The 23791-nt window shown below is 38.3% G+C and overlaps 1 protein-coding gene across 1 annotated transcript in view; it reads right to left on the bottom strand.

The window, feature by feature from the left end:
- PGAP1 (GPI inositol-deacylase) overlaps nucleotides 1–23791 on the bottom strand; it is a 166468-nt gene that overhangs the window by 22052 nt on the left and 120625 nt on the right. Inside the window, exons 16-17 of the mRNA XM_090371276.1 lie at nucleotides 14491–14716; nucleotides 2408–2468 (exon numbers count right to left, since the gene is read on the bottom strand). Coding sequence (XP_090227402.1) covers nucleotides 2408–2468; nucleotides 14491–14716 — 287 coding nt within the window. The remainder of the gene's footprint in view (nucleotides 1–2407; nucleotides 2469–14490; nucleotides 14717–23791) is intronic.

Below are 23791 nucleotides of genomic sequence, written 5' to 3'. Positions count from 1 at the left end.
AGATGGGCTAAGTTGTGGCAACTGAAGTTTAACCTTGACAAATGAAAAGTACTGTATATGGGTAGAAGTAACCCCAGAGAAACGTACCAACTGTGTGGTACTACGCTTAAGGTGGTAGAAAATGAAAAGGACCTGGGAGTAATTGTGCAGTCAGATATGAAGTTTTCTGAGCAATGCAGACAGGCTGCCAGGGCAGGTCATGGGGTTTTGTCAATGATATATAGGAATTTTGCTAGCAGGGAGAATGAGGTGATTGTCCCTCTGTATAAGGCAATGGTCAGGCACACCTTGAGTACTGCATACAGGTCTGGAGGCCTCATTTTAGGAAGGATGTACATTTACTTGAGCGTGTACAGAGAAGGGCAACAAGATTGGTGAGGGGAATGAAGGGATCCTCTTACCAAGAGAGGCTTAAGTTCTGCAAATTGCAGTGGCTGGAGACTAGGCACCTGCGCGGTAATCTGATTGAGGTGTATAAGGCCTTGAATGGGTTGAGCACGCTGAATTCTGATGGGATCCTTCCACTTGTTCAGATTACGAACCTAAGGGGGCATAAATTCAAATTAAGAAAAGACAGATGTAGAATAGATGTGCAGAAATTTGCCTTTAGCCAGCGGGTGATTAATTGCTGGAACAAATTTCCATCTGTCGTTGTGGAAGTTGATAGGTTGAATAAATTTAAGGAGGAACTGGACAGGCATTTGGAGGGAATGGTGTGATTTTTTTTTTTTTTTGGCTGATGCTGCATAAGCTCACACACATGCTTTCTTGCATCACATGTCACTACTACTACTACTACTACTACTATTAGACCATAGTTCTATATTTATCCAACAGATGCTGATGTCGTGTTTGTTTAATATTGTTAGTCCCCACATGAATAATAATGCTCTCTTTACCCCTCTCAAAATCTGACAATCTGTTGGTTACCTCATCAATTGTTGCTCCTGGTAAAAACAATCTGGTTCTGGTCCACCTATCTTTATTACAAAAAAATTTTCACCCGTTTCCCTGATAAAACTGGATTACATTCAACTAGAGCAGTCTTCACTCGACTATTCTTTTCTGGGACCAGAATCAGGGTGCATCGCTTGGCAGGTCATGAGATACTCGAGTCCCCAATGAGCTCTCAGTTACATTTGTAGTAGAAGTAGTAGTAGAGAAGGCATGTGATGCAAGAAAGCAAGCTTATGTAGCATCAGCCAAAAAAAAAAAAAAAAAAAAAAACCCACCATTTCAGACATCCATTCCCTCTAAAACTTTGTCCAGTTTCCCCTTGAATTTATTCAAGCTAACAACTTCCACAACAACAGATGTAAGTTTGTTCCAGAAATCAACTACCTGCTGGCTAAATGCAAAATTCTGCAGAACTATTCTATAACTGTCTTTCCTCAATCTGAATTTATGCCCCCCCCCCCCTCAAGGTTTATGATCTGAGCAAGAGGAAGAATCCCATCTGAATTGAGCCTGCTCAACCCATTCAAGGCCTTATATACCTCAATCTGATCACCTTGCAGGTGCATAGTCAAGAGATGCTGCAATTTGCAGAATTTAAGCCTTTCTTGGTAAGACGACTTCTTTATTCCCCTCATTTCTTCACATAGCAGACCAAGTTCAAATTTGAGATCAGTACATGCCTTACATCTTAATCAAAGAAAGGAGTCACCAGTTGAGCAAGGTCTGTCTACTAGACCAGCCTTAGAATACTTTCCACAGGCTATACAAATGACAAAGTCGCAACAGCCTGAGGGAAATGCCCACAGGCACTTCCACCTAAGTCTCCATGTCCTTGGACTTTGCATCATAAGTGGATCTTGTAATGACCATTATTTAAGTAAAATAAGTTATATTTAAGCTAGCAAATGAAAGTTATGACGCTTCCATCAAAAATTGATAACTAAGGCTATCTATGAATATTTAGCTGATGACCTACAATATACTATGGAATTTAAATTAGCAAAGTCTTACAGAAATTATACTGCTGGCAAAACTTTTAACCACTAGCGAAATTAAATTTAAGCTACCCAACAAAAGTTATGAAATTCCTGCAAAAATATTGACAGCAAAGGCTCTCTGAATATTAAGCTGTAGCTTTCAAATACTTATCTAAATACAAAAATAAACCAACTTATGTGACTATAGGAATTCAAACTATATATTAGCTACAGTTTAGTATATTAAAATAAAAAAAAAACTCTCAAAATTATTTCAAAAACTACCTGCTATGAAGAGCTTCGAAAATAAGCAGCCACACACTGTAGCCGCGAATCTCATTGGTCCATTATGTGTAATTAATACTACTAGGATCTCTAATTAATATTTAAATGAAAACATTTCCTATTATTATTATTATCAAAGATACTATATAAAAATATATGCTGTTTACAACTGTATATTGCATATATACCTGATAAACTCATGGCGTCTTTCTCTGCTCCACGGGACAGAAAACATCATTATCCCTTGCCCTGTATGAAAGAAATTCCTTATTATAAAAACAAAAACCAGAAAAAATTATTTGAAAATAATAGAAATTATAAACAGCTTGCTTTATTATTTCTTACTTCATTATTTCTATGCATTTGTAATCATTATTTATGTAGTCAAGTGGATGAAAAAAATTTCATATACCAGGGAGTTTATATATTTTGAGAAGAGTTGTGATCTTTAGTATTTAATTATGCTAGAGAAAAATCAAGTACACATTATTCATAAATAACGTTACTTAAATTTAAATTTTCTGTTTATACTCTGGGATGACCACATGGTCAGAGTTCACAAGATAGAAAGAATACAAGAAACAGCACCAAATTTAGCAGTTATGTGCTTGAACCCTGGCAAATGTACTTGTGCACTCTCATATAGAATATACAGATATATATTTTCTGTAATTTTTTTTTTTTTTTTTATGAAAACCCCAATCACAAAAGGTATCAAAACCTATAGTACTTAGTACCGTGCATGGGTTGAAGGAGAAGTATGGGGGAAGGGGGAAGCCGGAGCTTTGCTCTAGAGACTAAACATGGGTTTCACCACTTCAAGCCTCCAATAAGCAAAGTGGTGGTATAGAATATATAGATACAGTGGATTCCGGTTATTTGGGCCACCGGTTAATTTGGGCAGCCGTTTATTTGGGGCAAATCTTAAAAAACAGAAACCAATCGAGAAAATAGCCAGGGTTTACTCTTAATTGGGAGACAGCATGCCGTTTAATCGGGGCAGGAGACCGCAGCACTGGAGTTATCCAACGATTGTCTCAGATGGTACCACATAGTTCGGTCGAAATTCTGGAGGTCACAACCATAAAACAATAAAAACAATTAGCAGTTACCTATTTATTGGGCTTTTCTGTTAGTGAAATCTATCATAAACGGACAGTAAACTCGATGTTACTGAATTTGCGATAACACCGACAGCTGGAATTCTGTGGGTTATTATGGTGAAATGTGTTTACACTTCCATGAAATCTTCAATAATATAAAAAAAATTAATTTTCAGATCTTCTCTTCATTCCTATTTTTGTAACTCGTTACTCGGTTTTCATTTGCACGTATTGTGTTACTTTCAATTTGTGTGTGCCATATTCTTTGTTACTGATTGCATATCTTTTTACTGTTTTAAATTTTAACCCCCACCCACAAATGTCAGTGAACAGAAATGTCAACTAGTTAGTATGTACATATTACAGTACATATTAATTATTCCGATTATCACGTATATTCTTCCAATCATCACGTATATTCTTCCGATTTTCTCATATCATTTAATTTTTTTAATTGGTAAGGTAATAAAGGGTAAATTTGTGCTTAATATATCTTTGCTTTTATAACCTGTGGATAATATTCCTCCTATTTTCGCTAATTAGAATCGTTCTTTAATAGAATTAAAATTCAATTCACAAACGTGATCACAATGACCGGCGCTTACTGCACATTGTATAGTGAACGGTACTTTACTATGGTGAGTTCGCCATAATGTGATTTGATTGTACAGTGAACCAATTGTAAAAAAAAGGGGGGTGGGTACATTGTATTTTTAACTATTCACGTGAAACTTCGGATAATTGGGGCAGCCGCTTAATCGGGTCAAAATGCACTAGTCCCGATGTGTCCCAAATAATTGGAATGGACTGTATATATTCTCTATAGAGAATATATATACAGTCCATTAAATTTATATCTATATATTCTCTATAGAGCATATATAGATATAAATTGCATGTGATGCATATAAATTATCAGGTGATATAGAAGCCGACATTAGATAAAAATTACTCTGAAATCAAGTTGTTACAAAGGAGGTTACGCAAACAAAGACAATTATAACAAGTCTATGGCAAAGAATGCAATGAAAAATAACAAATACTTCATTACTTATGCAAACACTAGAAGCAAGGGGATGAATGACATTGGTCCATTAGATGTGAATGATTTAATGGTTGATGATCCTGCTCAGGTTGTGACAAAATGAATAGGTATTATGGATCTACATTCACAGGGGAGACATTTTTCAGGAATGAGGATACCAGAAATTTATTTAATTCTAACAGGGAGCTAAACGATATTGTCATAACTGAGAGGAAAGTGGAAGAGAAATTGTTGAAGCTAAATAAAAAAAAAAGGCAGGAACAGATGGGATTTATCCAATTATATTAATTTAGGCAGCAAAAGAGGTAAGAAAAACCTTTAGACATAATTATGAGGGCATCCTTGGATTCAGAGGAAGTCACTATAGACTGTAGATATGTGCATGTATCCCCAATACACAAAGGGGGATCAAAGGGTGACATGAGTAATTATAGACCTGTTAGCTTGACTTCTGTTCCAGGGTAAATGATGATGTCACTCGTTAAAGAAGTAATGCAGGACTATCTATCCAGGAATGAAGTTATACTGCAGTCACTGCATGGATTTATTAAAGGTTGATCTTGTCTGAACAAGGTGGTTGGATATTATGATGCAATAACAAAGGAACTTGATGCAAAAAGTAATTTTGATATTGTTCACTTGGATTTTAGAAAAGCTTTTGATATTGTTCACTTGGATTTTAGAAAAGCTTTTGATACTGTTGCACAGACTACAGTGGTGTGGTATTAAAGGCAAGTTATGGCTATGGATAAATGGATGGTTGGACAGGAGAAGACAGTAGTTATCAATGGGAACTACTCTTCATGGACTAATGTTACTAGAGGAGTTCCACAGGTTAAAGTGTTGGGTCCATTGTTGTTTGCTGTGTTTATTAATGATAATGATGAAGGCATATTAGGTTTGATGTCAAAGTTTCCAGACGATACAAAGGTTGGCAGGGTAGTTAAAGACAGTAATCAGCGTTGCTACTGCAACAAGACCTAGACAAGTTAGCCGGATAAGCTAGAAAGTGTTGACTGAAGTTTAACATTGACAAATGCAAGGTACTTAATATGGGTAATAGTAATCCCAGATTAATGCTAATTGTGAGGTACCATACTCAGGTAAGGGAGAATGAAAATTACATAAGGGTAATTGTGTGGTTAGATATGAAGTTCTCTGAGCAGGTAGACAAGCTGCCAGGACGGCTCATGGGGGTTTCTGCTAAGAATATATACAGGAATTCTGCCAGCAGGGATAAGGAGGTGATTATCCTGTTGTATAAGGCAATGGTCAGGCCACATCTGCATACAGGTCAGGAAGCCTCATTTTAGGAAGGATGTGGATCTGTTTTAATGGGTGCAGAGAAGAACAATGAGATTAGTGAGGGGAACAAAAGGGTGCTCTTAACAGGAAAGGTTTCAATTCCACAAATGTGATAAAAATGACTTTGATAATGTATGATAGATTTAGTTTATACATTTAATCTCACATACTATATATTATTATAATCTTAATTAAAAATTAGGACAAGAACTAGGACATATAAACATACACGGGAGCTGATGAATCCAAATTTAACTTCCATGGACTGGATATGAACCATTATATTTGGCACAGACCCAATGAAGCTTATTATGTTGACTGCACTGATTCAACAGTAAAGTTTACTGTTGAATCAGTGCCAGATGGTTTGAGATTGCTTGACTCTATACTGAATTTAATTGTATTGGATAAAGAATTTTAACCAAAGATAGTTCACAAAAAAAAAAAAAAAAAACCCAAGGCAAGTGGAGTTTCAAAAAGTAATATCAACATGAATATATACATAAATAATATTATAATGGAATTGATCTAGCAATATTTAATTAAGTTCAGTGATTAAAACAAGCTGTTGTCAGTGAGATAAGATGTGGTTGAAGAAAGCAAACTTCAGATTCATTTAGAAAAATTAAATGGGGTTTGGAAGCTTGTAGAAAGATAACAGATTTCAGAGAGAACATACATTTCTATGTAGCAAATCAGGAAATTTAACCAGATTTTTGAAGATTTAAATTTAGGTGATAATTTGGAGAGCGGTGCTGCTCAAAAATCCCGACATACTGATTGTATTTTAAAAAACAAATTTAGAGTCCAAATCTCGGAAACTGTTTGTGATAAAAAATGTTTTTCATGTAATCAAAACAGCCGTTAAAAACATTAAAATTGTATTTGAACACATGGAATGTGTACATTGCAGTTACGCAAACAGTATATGATAACTGTTAATATTTTATGTCATATTAATGAATGCATAAAATAAAATAATATTTATAAAGATACATTGTGTGCAATACCATGAAGGTAATCCATCACAGATCTATTTTTACGATCATTCACAACTGTCATTATTCTCGTTTTTCTCTGTCGAATGTTTCCTTCTTATGTTATGGGCAGGGTTCACCATGAAGTATGCATTCAGCCTGGTTATTGACCTGCTACTGCTACTGCTGTTCTTTCTGAAATTCCTCGATGATCCTATATACGCCAATATGTGCTCGTCCAACTATACACTCCCATCTTCTATGCCAAGCCTCAATACTGTTTTGGGTGCATGAAATTCCCAGTTGAACGGAATATGGACCATAATGTTGGTGGAATAATGGTGGAGTGTGAATTACCATAAATTTTTTTTTTTTTTTTTTTTTTATGAGAACCCCAAACACGAGAGGTATTAGAACCTATAGTACTTAGTACTGTGCTTGGGTTGGAGGTTGAGAAGACGAAAGAAGATATTTGTTGACATTGGACTTGAACTTCTGTAGATTGTAATTTTCAGGAAATACGTATGAGGGAAGGTTGTTCCAGAAAACGGCAGTTGAATGAATAAATGAGGAAGATGAAAAGGTGGTTCTGTGGGTTTGAAGTTGGACAGTAAATGGATGTTGGCTGGTGGCGGCACGTGTTCGGACTGTTTTGAAAGAGAGAACGGGAATTATAGAAGCCAATTCAGAAGAACAGTGCCCATGGAAGTATCTGTAGAAGAGGCATGCAGAAGAAACAGTACGTCTATGAGAAAGCGAGTGGAGAGACTCTGTTAGAGATGAATCATTAATTAACCTAACTGCCCTCTTCTGAATGGAATCAAGAAGCCTGAGAGAGGTTTTGGGGGCACCACCCCAGATGTGGGAACAATATTCCATGGCAGGACGGATTTGCGATTTATACAGAGTGAGCAGCTGTTTGGAAGAAAAGTAACGCCGAGAGCGAAAGAGAAAACCAAGTTTTTTAGATGCAGAGGAAGCAATATTTGTAATGTGCTTGTGCCAAGAGAGATTAGAAGTCAGGGTAATCCCTAAAAGAGATATATCATTTTGCCTAGAAATCGGAGTGTCACTAAAGATAAGCATAGGAGCAGAAGAATCCTTTTTGCGAGATATAAGACAAGACTGAGTTTTAGAAGGGTTGAAATCAACTAAGTTGTCTTTGCCCCACTGGAGAATTACCTGAAGATCGGCATTTAAGGAATTGGTAGCAGATTTTCGAGAACTTGAAGCTGATTGAGCAGGACAAGGTTTCTCAAAATGGAAAGTTGAATGCAATGTGCTATCATCGGCAAAACTATGGATAGGATTTCCAGTCAATGGAAGAATGTGTCAGCCTTCTAGAGTTTACATAAGTAAAGAACTCTTTGCTGTTTTTCTTTGCATCCCTTGCCAAGGATTTCTCATAATCTGCCTTCGCCTGCCTAACCTCCTTTGTAACTTGGTTGCATATCAACTTGTATCTATCATAGGCTTCCGTGTCATGTGTTAATTTGTAAGTATCCGATGCATTTTTCTTCTCTGCCATATGCCTCATTAGTTCATCTGACATCCATTTTGGCCTAAAACTTGAACAATATTTCTTAGTTGGTATGTAAAGCCTAGTAGCTTCCAAGATAAGTTCTTTGAATGCTTCCCATTTTGAATTTGCTGTTGGTAACATCATCAGTTGGTCCCACTGTATAGAATTTAAATACTGTCTCAGTCCATCGTAGTCGCCTTTACGGAAGCAATAACCCTTCCCTTTACCCCTAATGGTAGTTACCTCTTTCAGTAAATCCCACTTCAGCACACTGTGATCACTGCCACCTAGTGGTTCATTTATCTGCAGATTCTTAATGCATGAAGAATCACTGCTGATAATCAAATCAAGAGTATTACTCCCTCTAGTTGCCTCCCGAACATGCTGATGTAGAAAACAATCATCCAATAAATCCACAAAAGCCCTGCTAGTGTGTGAGTAACCAGCCCCCAAATTCCAGTCAATATCTGGGAAATTAAAATCTCCCATTATAAGACTCTCTGATTTACTGGCCCACTTTATTTCCCTGTACAGTTCCTTATTATACTCATCAGAGTCATTAGGCCTATAGCACACTCCTACTCTCAATTTTGATCTCCCAATGCTTATGTCACACCAAACTGACTCAACACTGCACTGTCCAGCGATGTCGACTGGCTTCACTTCCTTGGTTTTTATGTGTTTCTTAACTAATAGCATAACCCCTCGACCCTTCCTATCCTGTCTATCCTTTCTGTAGACGTTGTACTCCCCAAATTGCAGTTCTGCATCCCTTATATCTGTGTGACACCACGTCTCTGATATCCCAACAATATCTGCCTTTGATGTTTTGAGCAATACCTCAAATTCATCAAATTTATTTACTAAACTCCTAGCATTGGTGTACACGCAAGTATACCTGCACCTGTTTCTATTCTTAGTTACCCTAACACAACCCATGTGTTTACTTGTACCGCAATGGCTCCCAGCAGTCTCTGAAATACCATGCATCTTGTTTTTCAGGCTTCTGCTCATTCTAATAGAAGCAGTGCAAGAATCTCTTTCGCCTCTGCCAGTGGCTACTGTCAATCTATTGGTCTTTGTCTCCCCCCAAGCTAGCAGTTTTCCGACCCACCTAACACTGCCTCGATAGCATCAGCAAATATTCTTGCACCCTTTCTATTTAAGTGTATCCCATCCCTGTAGAAGCAGTCTCTCCTGTTAACAAGTACAGTCCAGGCTGAAAAAAATTCTACCCCTTGAGCCTTGCACAATCTTTCCAGGGCCGAATTGATCGACAAGGCTCTCATCATATACTCCCTCCTATCGTGTCTGGGCAGAATTGCAGACACTTTCAAATTCAACCCTAATTCTCGGCTTTTGTTCAACAGTGACCTGTACTTGTTAAGTAATTCTGCCGGTCTCCTACTCTTAATATTATTAGTGCCAATGTGTACAACTATATCACCTTTTGTGCCCTTAAAAGATGATATTCGCTCTACAACGTCATCAACCTTTGCCCCTGGCAGACATACCCTGGTCCTGTTCCACCTATCTTTTTTACAAAGCATGTTCCCCGTTTCCCTGACAATAGAGTCACCAACAACTACTAGTTCCTTCGGGACCAGCGCATTCTGCCTTGGGGGTTGTCTCTGTGTCACGCGATGCCCAAGTGCAAGCTCTGGCGTTGATGTGGGCAGCTGAGAGCTTGATGGGCCCCTCAATTTAGTTTCTTCGAGGGCATCCACCCTGTCCTTCAAGCTCTCATATAGGCCCACAAGAACGCCGAGTTGTTGCCTGATATCGATACACTCCTTGCATCGCGCACACACAAAGACATCCCCCTTGGCAGTATCATGTCCCGTACTCGATTGCTCTGCAAACATCAAGCAAACAGTGCATTTTATAAGGCTGTGAGTCAGAGGACAACTGCCCCCCTCAGTTCTGCTCTGAGCCACAGCGCTTCCATTAGCCTGAGCCTTTTGCTTTGCTGCTCTGGTCTGAGTCATGATTCTATTAATTTATTAATTAATTATAATTAATTATGTTATGTTATTAATTATGTTAAATATAATTAATTATATTACGTTTGTAATCTAAGTCGTTATATGTATTTATTTAAACGTACAATTTAACTGCTAACGAAGTTCAACTAACGCTATCTAGTACGGCATACAAATATCGTATCAGAATGGCGGGAAAATTACGATCGGTAGTGGAGTTGAAACACGTGGAAACCTTTACCGATACTTTTATGCAATTACAAGGCCGAGTAAAGAATAAATACACCACGTTAATCAGAAAATCACAAAATAATGTTATACTACTAAATTTAAATCAAAAGTTTTAGAAAAACAAAATTTCAAATCAAATCAATAAATAAGAAAAATCCACTTAGCGGCTTGGAACACGACCGTCTCTAGTAGCCTCGTCAGCAGACTCTCTTAGTCAGCAGACATTATCTTAGTCATTGATATACAAGAGGAAAAGAGTGGGGGAAAGAACTGAACCTTGGGGGACACCGGCATTAGTGGAGAAGTTGGAAGACAGAGAGCCATCTACCATCACCCTCAGTGAGCGATCAGAGAGAAAACTGGATAACCAATTACTAAAAACAGTTGACAAACCACAAGATGGAAGCTTGTTTAGAAGACCTTTATGCCAAACACGATCAAAAGCCTTTGAGGTGTCAAGAGCAACTACTTGTGTTTCACAGAACCTTTCCATTGAATTAGTCCATAAATGGGTAACATAAGCCAGAATATCACCAGTGGATCGACACTGGCGGAATCCATACTGGCGATCGTTGATCAGACAGAAGGTTTCTAGGTAGTTTAAGAGTTGGCGGTTAATTGATTTCTCCATTACTTTAGAAAGAGTAGAAGTAATTGCAATGGGACGATAATTGGATGGGAGGGATTTGTCACCCTTTTTAGGAACTGGCTGGATATGAGCAAATTTCCAAGCAGAAGGAAAAACACCTTTGGAATAAGAAAGTGACAAAAGGCGGCAAAGAATAGGAGTAAGTTCAGGAGCACAAGTTTTGAGAACAAGTGGAGAAATACCATCAGGACCTGGAGCTTTCCTAGCATCAAGATTCATCAAAATCCTTCTGATATCCTTTTGACGGAAGACCACAGGAGGCATTGAATGGAGCGTGTTAGGAATGGTGGGAGGTGTTTTACCAAGATCATTAATACATGAGCTGGAAGAAAAATGGGATGCTAGCAGGTCAGCTTTCTCCTTGGCTGAAGTGACAACAGAACCATCTGGTTTGGACAGAGGTGGGAGCAGAGATGGGCAAAAGTTGCAGCCAATAGCTTTGGCAAGAGACCAGAATGCTCGGCTACCATTAGGGCAAGAAGCAAGTTTTCTACTCTTAGCCTGTTCAAACTCTAGTTTGGACTGATTAATAACTGCTTTACAATTGTTGCGAGCTTTGGTGTAGGCAGAAAATGAAACTGAAGAATTAGAAACAAGCCAATTACGATATGCAACATTCTTCTCTTGGACAGCCTTAGCACATTTATTGGAAAACCAAGGTTTAGATAAAGGACGAGATTTTAAAGTGGAGTGTGGGATAAAGGATTCCATTCCTGCAAGAATAATTTCACTGACACGATCTGAGCAAACGTTGACATCAGAAGTTTTGAAACAGTAATCAGACCAAGGAAAAGAAGAAAAGAAGTCTCGCAGGTCATCCCATTTTGCATTCTTGTAATGCCAAACAATACGAGGTTGGGAATAGCCATGAGATAAAGGTTCCATTGGAGAAGAGACAATCACCAAGTTGTGATCTGAAATGCCTAAAAGACCTCTCACTTCGACCTTGTACTTAGAAGGGTTGTTTGTGAGAAAAAGATCAAGTGTATTGGCTGTATGATTGGGATTGTCCGGTATTCTTGTAGGTAAATGAACAATCTGTGCTAGGTCATTAGTAATTGCAAAAGCCTCAGCATCTCGACCTGCTGGGTCGGTGTGACTAGAAAATGGAATCCAGCTGGAGTTGTGAACGTTAAAATCACCAAGGAAAATTACCTCACTGTTAGGAAAGTTAGACTGGAGAAAGTCAAGTTGCAAAGAGAGGAAGTCAAAGAGCTCCAAGTGATTAGTGGAGTTGGGAGAACGGTAGAGACAACAGATGAATTTGACACAATGAGGTAGAGAGATTTTAAGCCAGAGAAGATCAAAGAGAGGAGATTCCAAATTGCCAAGTCTCTGACAGGGAATATCAGAACGGACATATGCACAAGTACCACCTTTGAGGCGAAAGGAATCATACAGCAAATAATTTGGACATCTGAGATGAGAAGTAGTTGAATCAACTGATAACTGAGATTCAGTCAGAAAAAGTACATGGGGTTTGGAAGACTGCAAGTGGAAATGGACATCGTTGAGATTGGAATTAAGACCACGTATATTTGTGAAATGAATTAGGAAGTCCTTGGGAGGTTTAGATCTTTTCGCAGATAAGCTTGCTCTATTATTTTGACAATTCATGGTGTATTCAATAGTAAGAAAAGTGGGTGGGACATGCTGTATGAAGTAATGAAATTTTTGGATATGGCGTACATGTGGTAAGAATATACCCAGATCCTTGACATAACGTGGCCCTCGACAATGCTCCCCGCATACACACTACTCGGACTCCCTCCAGTCACTATCTGGCAGAGTAGAGGTAGCAAGATTATACACTAGCTGATCCGGAAGCCTCCTAGAGAGTTACCAATAGGTTTGGTCCGGTGTACTATCTAGCGGCCGGCCTGCGAACACCGTTTTAGAGCTGTACCCTCGAAATGTAAGGAATATTGGATCTCGCCACGACAGTCATCATAACTTCAAAAATCATCAATCATACTGCATGATGGAAGAGATAGGGAAGGGTTGGCCGGAACTTAGCTCTAGAGACTAAACATGGGTTCCACCACTTCAAGCCTCCAATAAGCAAAGTGGTGGTATTTCACCGGTAGATGAGTCATCTACCACCTAGTACTGCCTGGTAACATAGAGGGGCGGCGTTCCTCCATGTGGTGTGGGCGCCACACCTCGACCCCTGCTTACGTTGGTTCACACCTGGGTGGTCACCCACCATGTACTTGTGCATGGAGGTTATACCCAGGATTACTAACAGTCCCAACATCGTGAAGGTGCAAGCAGAGGATTTGGCTGTCATAGACCGTCCGGACTTCGCCGAAATTGGGTCCACTTGACTTAAGTATCACCCGAATATCAGTTCCATCAGCGTTTTAGACTCCCAGGTAGCAAGAACAGCTTGTCTGGCATATCTGAGAGAATGTCTGTGACAACCTCAAGGACCGAATATACTGTCTAATTCTTTCATACATATAATTGTCTTCAAACCATTTTATAAATTCTATCACATCACTAGCTTCCCTTGAAAAATGTGGCTTCAGAACATAAATGCTTGTGGTATCTCCCAGAAGGAATAAATGCCAAGGCACACAAATGTCGAAGCGGCAAACTAAATTCTTCATTGGTGCCATACTGAGATGCCAGTCCACTTGCTGGAATTTTTCTCCAAACACATTGTCCCGGTTATGGGATATTTTTTCCCCTTTCAAAATATCCTGTCAGTGTCCATGGTCATGCCTAATGTGCTTGTCAAAGAAATTTGTGAAAGTACAGCTAATAACAAATACCTGTATAATTACAGTTTTGGTTATGCTAATGATATTTATGACATGTTATGCTGCTGCCAAAATACATTACTCTAAATTTTCATATTCTGAAAATTATTCTCATTTCAAATTTTTTATCTTTAGCATTTTTGCTATACCTATAATTATTGCTCACAAGCCCTACACAAATACTAAAATTCGACTTGAAAATTTACCAATTAGCATTAGTAGAGGTATATGATTAAATGCAATATAATAAAGTAAAATTAACTAAGTTGTTTTTATTTGCTGATCGTATTTTAATGCTGTTTGTTTCTGTAACAGAAAACATGATCTTCAAATTGAGAGGTATTTGTTGTTAAAATTGTTATTTTTTATATTCTTTCTACACAATTAATCTGATAAGGTAAATTTTTACTTACTAAAAACTAATAAATATATAGAATTATATTCATATATTTTTACAATATAATAGATACTGTCGGGATTCTGGGCAAGACCCTACCACATAAAACTGGCTATTTTAGAGAGCTAAATTAATGATGCAAATGTACAGAAGGAAGAAGAAAATGTAAAACAAAAAGATAGAACCAAACTAAATAAAATTAAGTAAAACATAATACTGCTCACACATATTTTCTAATCCAATACAGAAAAAAGAGCAATCTCTACAACATTCTGAATAATTAATCACAGCATACCTAGTGAGGCACCACTTCTACAGATACGAGTCTCTAGTATGAAACTAGATGTTTGCCAGGTAGTTCCCATTCCGTTTAAGGTAAAATTGTAGAATACTGCACCTACTGTCAGAGGTACTGTAATTATTCTAATAGGAGAAAATGATATCAAGTTGCGCAGAAAAGATGGAAGATTAACAGTACGATGCCTGCTTTTTGGATTATAACGTTCGCCTAAGACATCCACCTGAAAAAGACACACATAGCTCTAAATTTAAGAATTAGGTATGGTATTAATATTCATAAGAAAATAAGTTATACTTGAAAAATAGAAGCCAATTTTTTATAATTAGCAACTTGTGCTGAAAATATTGTGTAATATTTATCGTAAAAAAATTCATTTAGTAAAAAGTGAGTTACAAAAAAAAAAATGATTTACAAAAAAATAAAAATAAGATAAAGATAAAAACATAAGAAAATTAAGTTTTATGTTAAGAAATGTAAACATTATTTAGCAGGATATATTTAACTTTTGAGTGTCTCAACTTAAAAATAAACAGCTTCGGTAGGTGGTTTTCTAAATTCAAGCATCACAAAAAACGCGGTGTATTTTTTTGTGTATTATGCAGGAAAGAACAAAATTCAAAATTCTTGGAATAAGCAGCATTAGCAGGAAAATTCCCTCTTGCCCAGTACTGAACTATGCTGCCTGCCCATTACTATCTGACTATCCTTCCATTGATGCCACATTCTACTTAAACATCACATATTAAACAACTATAAATATGCTCGTAGGCCTTCAAGGAGACAGTAGTATATTTATGATGTAAGGTGCTGTGACTGAAGAAGTTAACAGATTTCCAGAGTGGAATGATAATAGGATGATCTCCAAATGGAAGTAGACTGGTGCTGTAATGACCTGGAAAAACTCTGAAGATGATGGAATGTGACAGGAAATCCCTTCAAATGATCATCTGCTTGGGAAAAGTAGGCCAACGTTGTTGCAGCATACACAGGCCTTCAGTAAGATGATCGACACATATCAATGCCAATACAGTGCACAGGATGCTGCATGGTATGGGTTACCACAGTCGTACAGCCACCCATAAGCCACTAATCACCCTGACTAATGCAATATGTTGTCCAGCTTGGTGTAGTGTAATGCCTGCAGTTCATTAACAGCAGACTAACAGAAAGCTGTGCTTTGGAGTGATGAGTCATGCTACATGGTCTACCAATCTGATGGTTGTGGCAGTGTGATGGTTTGGGGCTGGTTTTCATGATTTGACATGGGACCACTGGTTGCATTGGATGAAACCACAAATGCTGAGGTCTATCTAGACATTCTAAACAATAATGAATTGCCTACTTTGTGAAAAGCATATCTGGGAAAGCCAATACCTGTATCAGCAGAATTCCAAATCATACTGCTCATATTGTGACAGCCTGGTTTGAGGACATGAGTGTTGAAAAGTTGGACTGGCTAGCTCAGAGCCCTGACTCAAATTCCATAGAGAACTTCTGGGATGAATTGGATCATCAGTGCATGCAAGGAGAGACTGCCCAAAAAAACAGAGCTTCTAAACTGGTTGCCGCTTGAAGGTCGAATGATGGAAAATAAGTATTAGTAGAGGCATACGATGTAAGAAAGCAAGCTTATGCAGCATCGACCAAAAAAAACACGCTCCCATTTCAATGCTGCATTTGTTCCAAATGCCTGTCCAGCTCAGCCTTAAATTTATTTAGGCTATTAGCTTCCACAACAAAAGACAGAAGCCTGTTCCACCAAACAACTACCCACTGGCTAAAGGCAAATTTCCACACATCTATTCTACAACTATCTTTCCTCAATCTGAAATTGTGCCCCCTCAGATTCTTAGTCTGAGCTAGAAAAAGAATCCCATCAGCATTTCGTTTTTTTTTTTTTTTTTTGTTTTTCTGTGGGTGGTTATGCATGGACTTGTGTTCTCATTCAGCTTGCTCAACCCATTCAAGGCACCTCAATCAGATAACATCGCAGGTGCCTACTCTCCAGGTGCTGCAATTTGCAGAACTTAAGCCTTTCTTGGTAAGAGCACCGCTTTGTTTCCCGCACCAATCTTGTTGCCCTTCTTTGTACTCGTTCTAGCAACTCTACATCCTTCCTAAAATGAGGCCTCCAGACCTCTACACAGTATTCTAGGTGTGATCTCACCATTGCCTTCTATAACAGGATAATCACCTCCCCGTTCCTCCTGGCAAAATTCCTATATATCATTGACAAGACATCCTTACCTGCCCTGGCAGCCTGTCTGCACTGCTCAGCGAACTTCATATTTGACTGCACAATTACCCCCAGGTCCTTTTCACTTTCCACTTCCCTGAGAGTCGTAACACAGAGTTGGTATGTTTCTCTTCGGTTATCACTACCCATTTGTAGTACTTTGCATTTGTCAATGTTAAACTTCAGCTGCCACTTCTTAGCCCATTTTCCCAACTTATCTAGATCCAGTTGGAGTAGCATACTCCAACTCATTAACAACCCTGCCAACCTTTGTATCATCTGCAAACTTGGACATTAAACCTGATATACCTTCATCAATATCATTGATAAATATATAAAACAACAATGGGTCCAACACCGGACCCTGGAGAACTCCGCTAACAACATTTGTCCACGAAAAGCAGTGTCCACTGATTACCACTCTCTGTCGTCTTCCACTCAACCATCCCTTTATCCATTGTGGCAACTTACCCTTAATGCCATACATCTTCAATTTGTACAGCAGTCTTCCTGCAACAGTATCAAAAGCTTTCCTGAAATCCAAGTATATGATTATCAAAATTATTTTTTGCATTCAGTTTCTCTGTGACCACATCATAGTATCCAATCAAACTGGTCAGACAAGACCTCCAATTAACAAACCCATGCTGTGTCTTAACTATTATTGCAGTCTTGTCTAGATGATCCTGCAATACTTCTTTAACAAGTGATTCCATTATTTTCCCTGGAATACAAGTTAAACTAACAGGTTTGTAGTTACTTCTGTCAACTTTTGAACCCAGTTTGTGAATTGGTGATACATTTGCACACCTCCAGTCAATGGGGACCTCCCTTAAGTCAAAGGAAGTTCTCATAATTATGGCTAAGGGTTTGCTTACTTCCTTTGTGCCTCCTTTAATATAACTGGATAGATCCCGTCCACCCCAGGTGCCTTCCTTATGTTCAACTTTTAACAATTTCTCCTCTACTTTGCTCTCAGTTATTACAAAATCACTTAGCTCCCTGTTAGCGTTTGATAAACTTCTGGCACTCCCCTCATTGAATGACTCCTCATGTGTGAATGTAAATGCAAAATACTCATTTGGTTTATCAGCTACCTGAGAATGATCATCAATAGTCAACCCATCTATGTTAAGTGGTCCAATCTGATTCATCCCTTTCCTTCTAGAGTTTACATAAGTAAAGAACTCTTTGCTGTTTTTCTTTGCATCCTTTGCTAAAGATTTCTCATAATCTGCCTTTGCCTGTCTAACTTTCTTTGTGATTTGATTACATTGTTATTGTTTGTTATTTGTTTTTTAGCAACTAAGGCCATATTGCTCTGGGGATATGCAGTGGACATTCCCTGACCTTTCTGCATTTGTATTTGGTGGGCACGGCTCGCACCCTGGTCTAATCAAGAAGCGTGTGCTACGCACTTCTGCTCCTGCCCACCTGGCTACAGAGGCACCAACTTGATTACAGACTAGTTTATACCTGCCATAGGCTTCTGTGTCACCTGATACTTTATATGAATCCCATTCATTCTTCTTCTCTGCCTCGAGCCTCATAAATTCATCTGATATTCATTTAGGCCTTTACCTTGAACAATATTTCTTAGTTGGAATGAAAAGCCTAGTAGCCTAGTTTCCATATAGAATTCAACATTGGTAACATCATCAGTTGATCACACTGTACAGAATTTAAAAACTGTCTGAGACCACTGTAGTCACCTTTACGAAAGCCAAAAGCCCTTCCCTTTAGCCTTGATGATAGTTACATCTTTAAGTAATTCCCACATCAGTACATTGTGATCATTGTCTCCAAGTGGTTCCTTTATTTGCAAATTCTTAATGCATGACTAATTACTGCTGATAATCAGATCAAGAGTATTACTCCCTCTGGTTGCCTCTTGAACATGTTGCTGTAGAAAACATCATCCAGTAAATCCACGAAAGTCTTGCTAGTGTGTGTGTGTCCAACCCACAAATTGCAGTCAATATCTGGAAAGTTAAAATTCCTCATTATAAGACATTCTGATTTACTGGCCCACTCTATTTCTCTTCACAATTGCTCATTATACTCATCAGATTCATTAGGCCTATAACATACACCTACTCTCATTTTTCCTTTGCCAGTGCTTATTTTACACCAAACAGACTCAAAACTGCATTGTCCACTAACATCAATTGGATGCACTTCCTTAGAGTTTATGTGTTTCTTAACTAACAGCATAACCCCTCCTCCCTTCCTGTCCTGTCTATCCTTCCTATACACATTGCACTCCCCAAATTCCAATTCTGCACTGTTTATATCAGTGTGACACCACATCTCAATAATATCTGCCTTTGATGTCTTGACTAGCACTTCAAACTCATCAAATTTATTAACTACACTCCTAGCATTGGTGTACATGGAAGTATACATGCACCTGTTCCTATTCTTAGTTACCCTAACACATCCCATGTATTTACTTGTTCCCCTATGACTCCCAGCAGTCCTGGAAATCTCCATTGCTTATTTTAGGGGACATTTCCAGAAACTGGTAGAGAGCATTCTACAGAGATTAGATGCTGTCATAGTCACTAAAGATTTCATCATATGTTATCAGTTTTCCTGTAGATATACAGTCCTCCAGATATTAATGGTAAGGCAATGCAAGTAAGAATATAAACTGGAATCACATATTTCAAGATGATTATGCTACATCCCATCATTGCTACAAGAATGTAGCTAAAGAATAACAAGCACATAGGACAAAAACTAGCAGAGTCACAGCGTTATGAAATCAGCTGTCACATACATGGTTATTCTATGCCTGGTTGGGGGAGGTGAACGATACTCTAGTGATGTGAATCAATCCTTATGTAAAATATTACTATTTCCTCTATATGGTCATAGGTATATGAATACTAAAACCACAGTTTCTATTAAGATAACTGAAAAAGAATGGAATTGTTCTCCAATAATATGATTAAGCCGAAGAGACTCCTGTCAGTTAAAGAGGCACTGGAAGGATACAGATTTTGCAGGTCGATACTGAGTACATTAAATTAGAATGTCTTACAATAAGTGATAAGCCACAGTGCACACAAAATGCAGCATCATCTACTAGCAGTATAAAGGAGATGTGTGAGATGAGTATAGCCAATACATGCTATAGCCTGAACAATCTCTTTATGTCTATTTGATTGGAAGCTGGATTTCCACAGCTGTGTAATCTGTTCTATGTTTTGAAAACTTTTTATATATCTCCTTATGCCAAATTTCAGTACCCTTTTCACTGTATATTCAGTATATTAAGTGGGTGCCTCCATAGCCAGGTGGGCAGGAGCAGTAGTGCATAGCACACGCTTCTTGATTAGACCAGGGTTCGAGCCCCGTGACCACCAAATAAGGAGGATGCAGAAGGTCAGGGAATGACCACCGCATATGAGGGTGGGCGCCAGAAGCGCATCCGGCTGTAAAAATTGCATGCCAAAATGATAAAAATGCTGACCCCATATATAATGGGAAAAAGCAAGGACAAAAAAGAAAAAAAAAATTCCATATATTAAGTGGATTTGCCAGATATTTTTGGCAAGAGGTTGCTTTACTCAATAAATAAAAAAAGAAAAAAAAAAAAAAAAGAAAAAAAAAAAAAAAAGAAAAAAAGAATGAAATGCACATTCAGCATATGATTCGCTTATATTCTGTGAAAGGAATCCGAGTGCGATTATTGTCGGAGAGGTTTCTTCACCTACATACTCATTTCCTGACATTCTGTTATGCAAGGAATCCAGCAGAATATGAAAGTTGGTTTACTGTTATTGAGTTGAAACATGAGATTTTATTTGTTTTAGAAGTAAAGTGCCAAAATTATAGTGGAGGGCCAACGTTGCACTCAAAGAGTTTATACAGATTATGCTCTTTAAATTGAAAATATTAGCAAGAAGGGTCAAAGCCATCTTAATATCATAGAATTCTGAACATACTGAACTCATACGTTAGTGAAACAGAGACAGTTGATGCTGGGAGGACCACTGCAACTTTTTTTTTTTTTTTTAGCATTAGTAGAGGCATATGATGCAAGAAAGCAAGCTTATGCAGAATCAGCCAAAAAAAAAAAAAAAAAAAACCACTCCCATTTCACCCCTCCGTTCATTTCAAATACCTGTCCAGCTGAGACAAATTTATTTAGGCTTCCACAGTGGTCAATTTTTGAGCCATTGGTATATATTTGCAGAGCTTTTTGCATTGTCTAAGGTGTGGGCTGCATCATCACTGGGAGAAATATTCCCTCAAATGTTTCTCCCAATGATAGAAGTATCTATCATATGAGGGTATACATATTTTCCATGGAGGTTCTCTGTGTCTTGATAAGTATTGGCCCGATGTATATTCCACTGCTGCATTAGTTCTTATAGGTAGATTCCTGTAGGTTTATATTCATGAGGTTTAATTCTGAAAAGGTTTACCCATCAAGAATCATAAAAATTTGTCCTGATGAGATGAGATTGTTTTGTTTTATTTGGTTTTTAGGAGCATGAGCAACTAAGGCCATATTGCTCCGGGAAAATGCGGTGGTCATTCCCTGACCTTTCCGCATCCTCCGTATTTGGTCCGATGAGATGAGAAGGGAGACTACAGATCTTATTACATAATTAAGGAGTATCATCTTTCTCTGAAGGTGAAGTGAAGATTCACTGGCCACTATATATAGGCTTTGAACCCAGAAGTAGCTATCATATTTTTGAGCCATTGGTATAAATTTGCAGAGCTTTTGCATTGTCTAAGGTGTCACCTTTAGTAAAGGTTACTACCATGGTCTGAAGTTTTTAAATTCTATACAGTGAGACCAACTGATGATGTTACCAACAGCAAATTCTAAATGGATTAAATTTGGAAGTTACTAGGTTTTTCATACCAACTAAGAAATACTATTCAAGATTTAGACCTAAATGGATGTCAAATGAACTAATGAGACATGTGGCAGAGAAGAAAAATGCATGGGATACATATAAATTAATGGGTGTCATGGAAGCCTATGATAGATATAAGTTGGTCTGTAACAAAGTCACAAAGGAGGTTAGGCAGGCAAAGGCACATTATGAGAAATCTTTGGCAAAGAATGCAAAGAAAAACAGCAAAGAGTTCTTTACTTATGTAAACTCTAGGAGGAAAGGGTTGAATCAGATTGGTCCACTTGATATCGATGGTTCGACTGTTGATGATCCTGCTCAGATAGCTAGCAAACTGAATGAGTATTTTGCATCTACATTTGCACAAGGAGTTATTCAGGGAGGTGAATGCCAGAGGTGTATTAAACTCTGGCAGTGAGCTAAATGATTTTGTAATAACTGAGAGCAAAGTGCAGCAGAAACTAAAGATAAACATAAGAAAGGCACCTGGTGTGGATGGGATCTATCCAGTCATTAAAAGAGGCAGCAAAGAAAGTAAGCAAACCCTTAGGCATAATTATGAGAGCTTCTTTGGGGAAGCTCTCATAATGAGTCACTTTTTAAAGAAGCATTGCAGGATCATCTAGACAAGACTAGAGTAATAATTCAGACACAGCATGGAGTTGTTAAAGGGAAGTCTTGTCTGACCAATATGATTGGATACTATGATGTGGTCACCAAGTATATGATATCAAAAACAATTTTGATATCATATACTTGGATTTTAGGAAGGTTTTTGATACTGTTGCACATGGAAGACTGCTATACAAATTAGAGCAGTGTGGATTGGGGGCAAATTGCTGCTATGGATAAAGGAATGGTTGAGTAGAAGACAGAGAGTGGTAATCAATGGACACTGCTCTTTGTGAAGTCCCACAGGGTTCAGTGTTGGGTCCACTGTTGTTTTCTGTATTTATTAATGATATTGATGAAGGTATATCAGGCTTAATGTCTAAGTTTGCAGATGATATGAAGATTGGCAGAGTTGTTAATGACAGTATGCTACTGCAACAGGATCTAGAAAAGTTGAGCAGATGGGCTGAGAGGTGTCAACCGAAGTTCGTCACCTCTGTAAAGTACTCCATATGTGGACAGCAGTAACCCCAGAGTAGCATATCAACCGTGTGGTACTACACTGACAGGTATGTTCGTGTCAGACGGCACCTGGGATTTCTCCCATCTCCGCATGTGTTTCGCTGTATCGAGGACAGTTCACTGTCAAGCCAGAGACTTGAAAGTGTGTGGGCCGTGTCTGTGCAGTGTGATATGTTGTGCCCATTGTTTATCCGGCTTATTGGCCACCAGGACCCTAGTGGGGTCCGACGTTGCCCATACCCTGCCACGTGGAGGCTAGTCGGGTGTATCCAGTATCACAACAAATTGCTCTGGCAGATCCTGCCACCTAGTTTCCTGGGATTTCAGTGGTTAGGACCTATAAAAAAAAATAAATTATGTGTTTGACATTAATGCTTAATGGGATTGCTGTTAGGAAATCGTTGGTTGGGTTGAACGCTAAAGAGATGTGTTAAAAGCGCTAATAAGTCAGGCAAAATTTTGATGTTATTAAATTTACTACACTGACAGAGGTAGAGAATGAAAAGGACCTGGGGTTAATTGTGCAGTAAGATATGAAGTTTTCTGAATAGTGCAGATGGTCTGCAAGAGTAGCTCATGGTGTCTTGTCAATGATATATAGGAATTTTTCTAGCAAGGATAAGGAGATGATTATCCCCTTGTATATGGCAATCGTCAGGCTAAACCTTGGTTTCTGCATACAGGTCTGGAGACCTCATTTTAGGAAATATGTAGAGCTGCTGGAAAGAGTACAGAGAAGGACAACAACAATGGAATGAAGGGTTGCTCGTACAAAGAAAGGATGAAGTTATGCAAATTACTTCATCTTCAAATGTGTCTGGAGACTAGGCACCTGCATGGTGATCTGATTGATGTGTATAAGGCCTTGAATGGTTTGAGCAAGCTCAATGCTGATGAGATTCTTCCTCTTACCCAGATTAATTGCCTGAGGAGACAAATTCAAATTGAGGAAAGACAGTTGTAAAATAGGTGTGCAGAAATTTGACTTTAGCCAGCGGGTGGTTAATTTCTGGAACAAACTTCCATCTGCCATTGTAGAAGTGGG

This window comes from Mastigoproctus giganteus, chromosome 4 (assembly GCF_048544385.1).
Source record: "Mastigoproctus giganteus isolate SK-2022 chromosome 4, ASM4854438v1, whole genome shotgun sequence".
NCBI lineage: Eukaryota > Metazoa > Arthropoda > Arachnida > Uropygi > Thelyphonidae > Mastigoproctus > Mastigoproctus giganteus.
The sequence above is the reverse complement of the archived record's forward strand: the minus strand, read 5'-3'. Positions and strand labels throughout refer to the sequence as shown.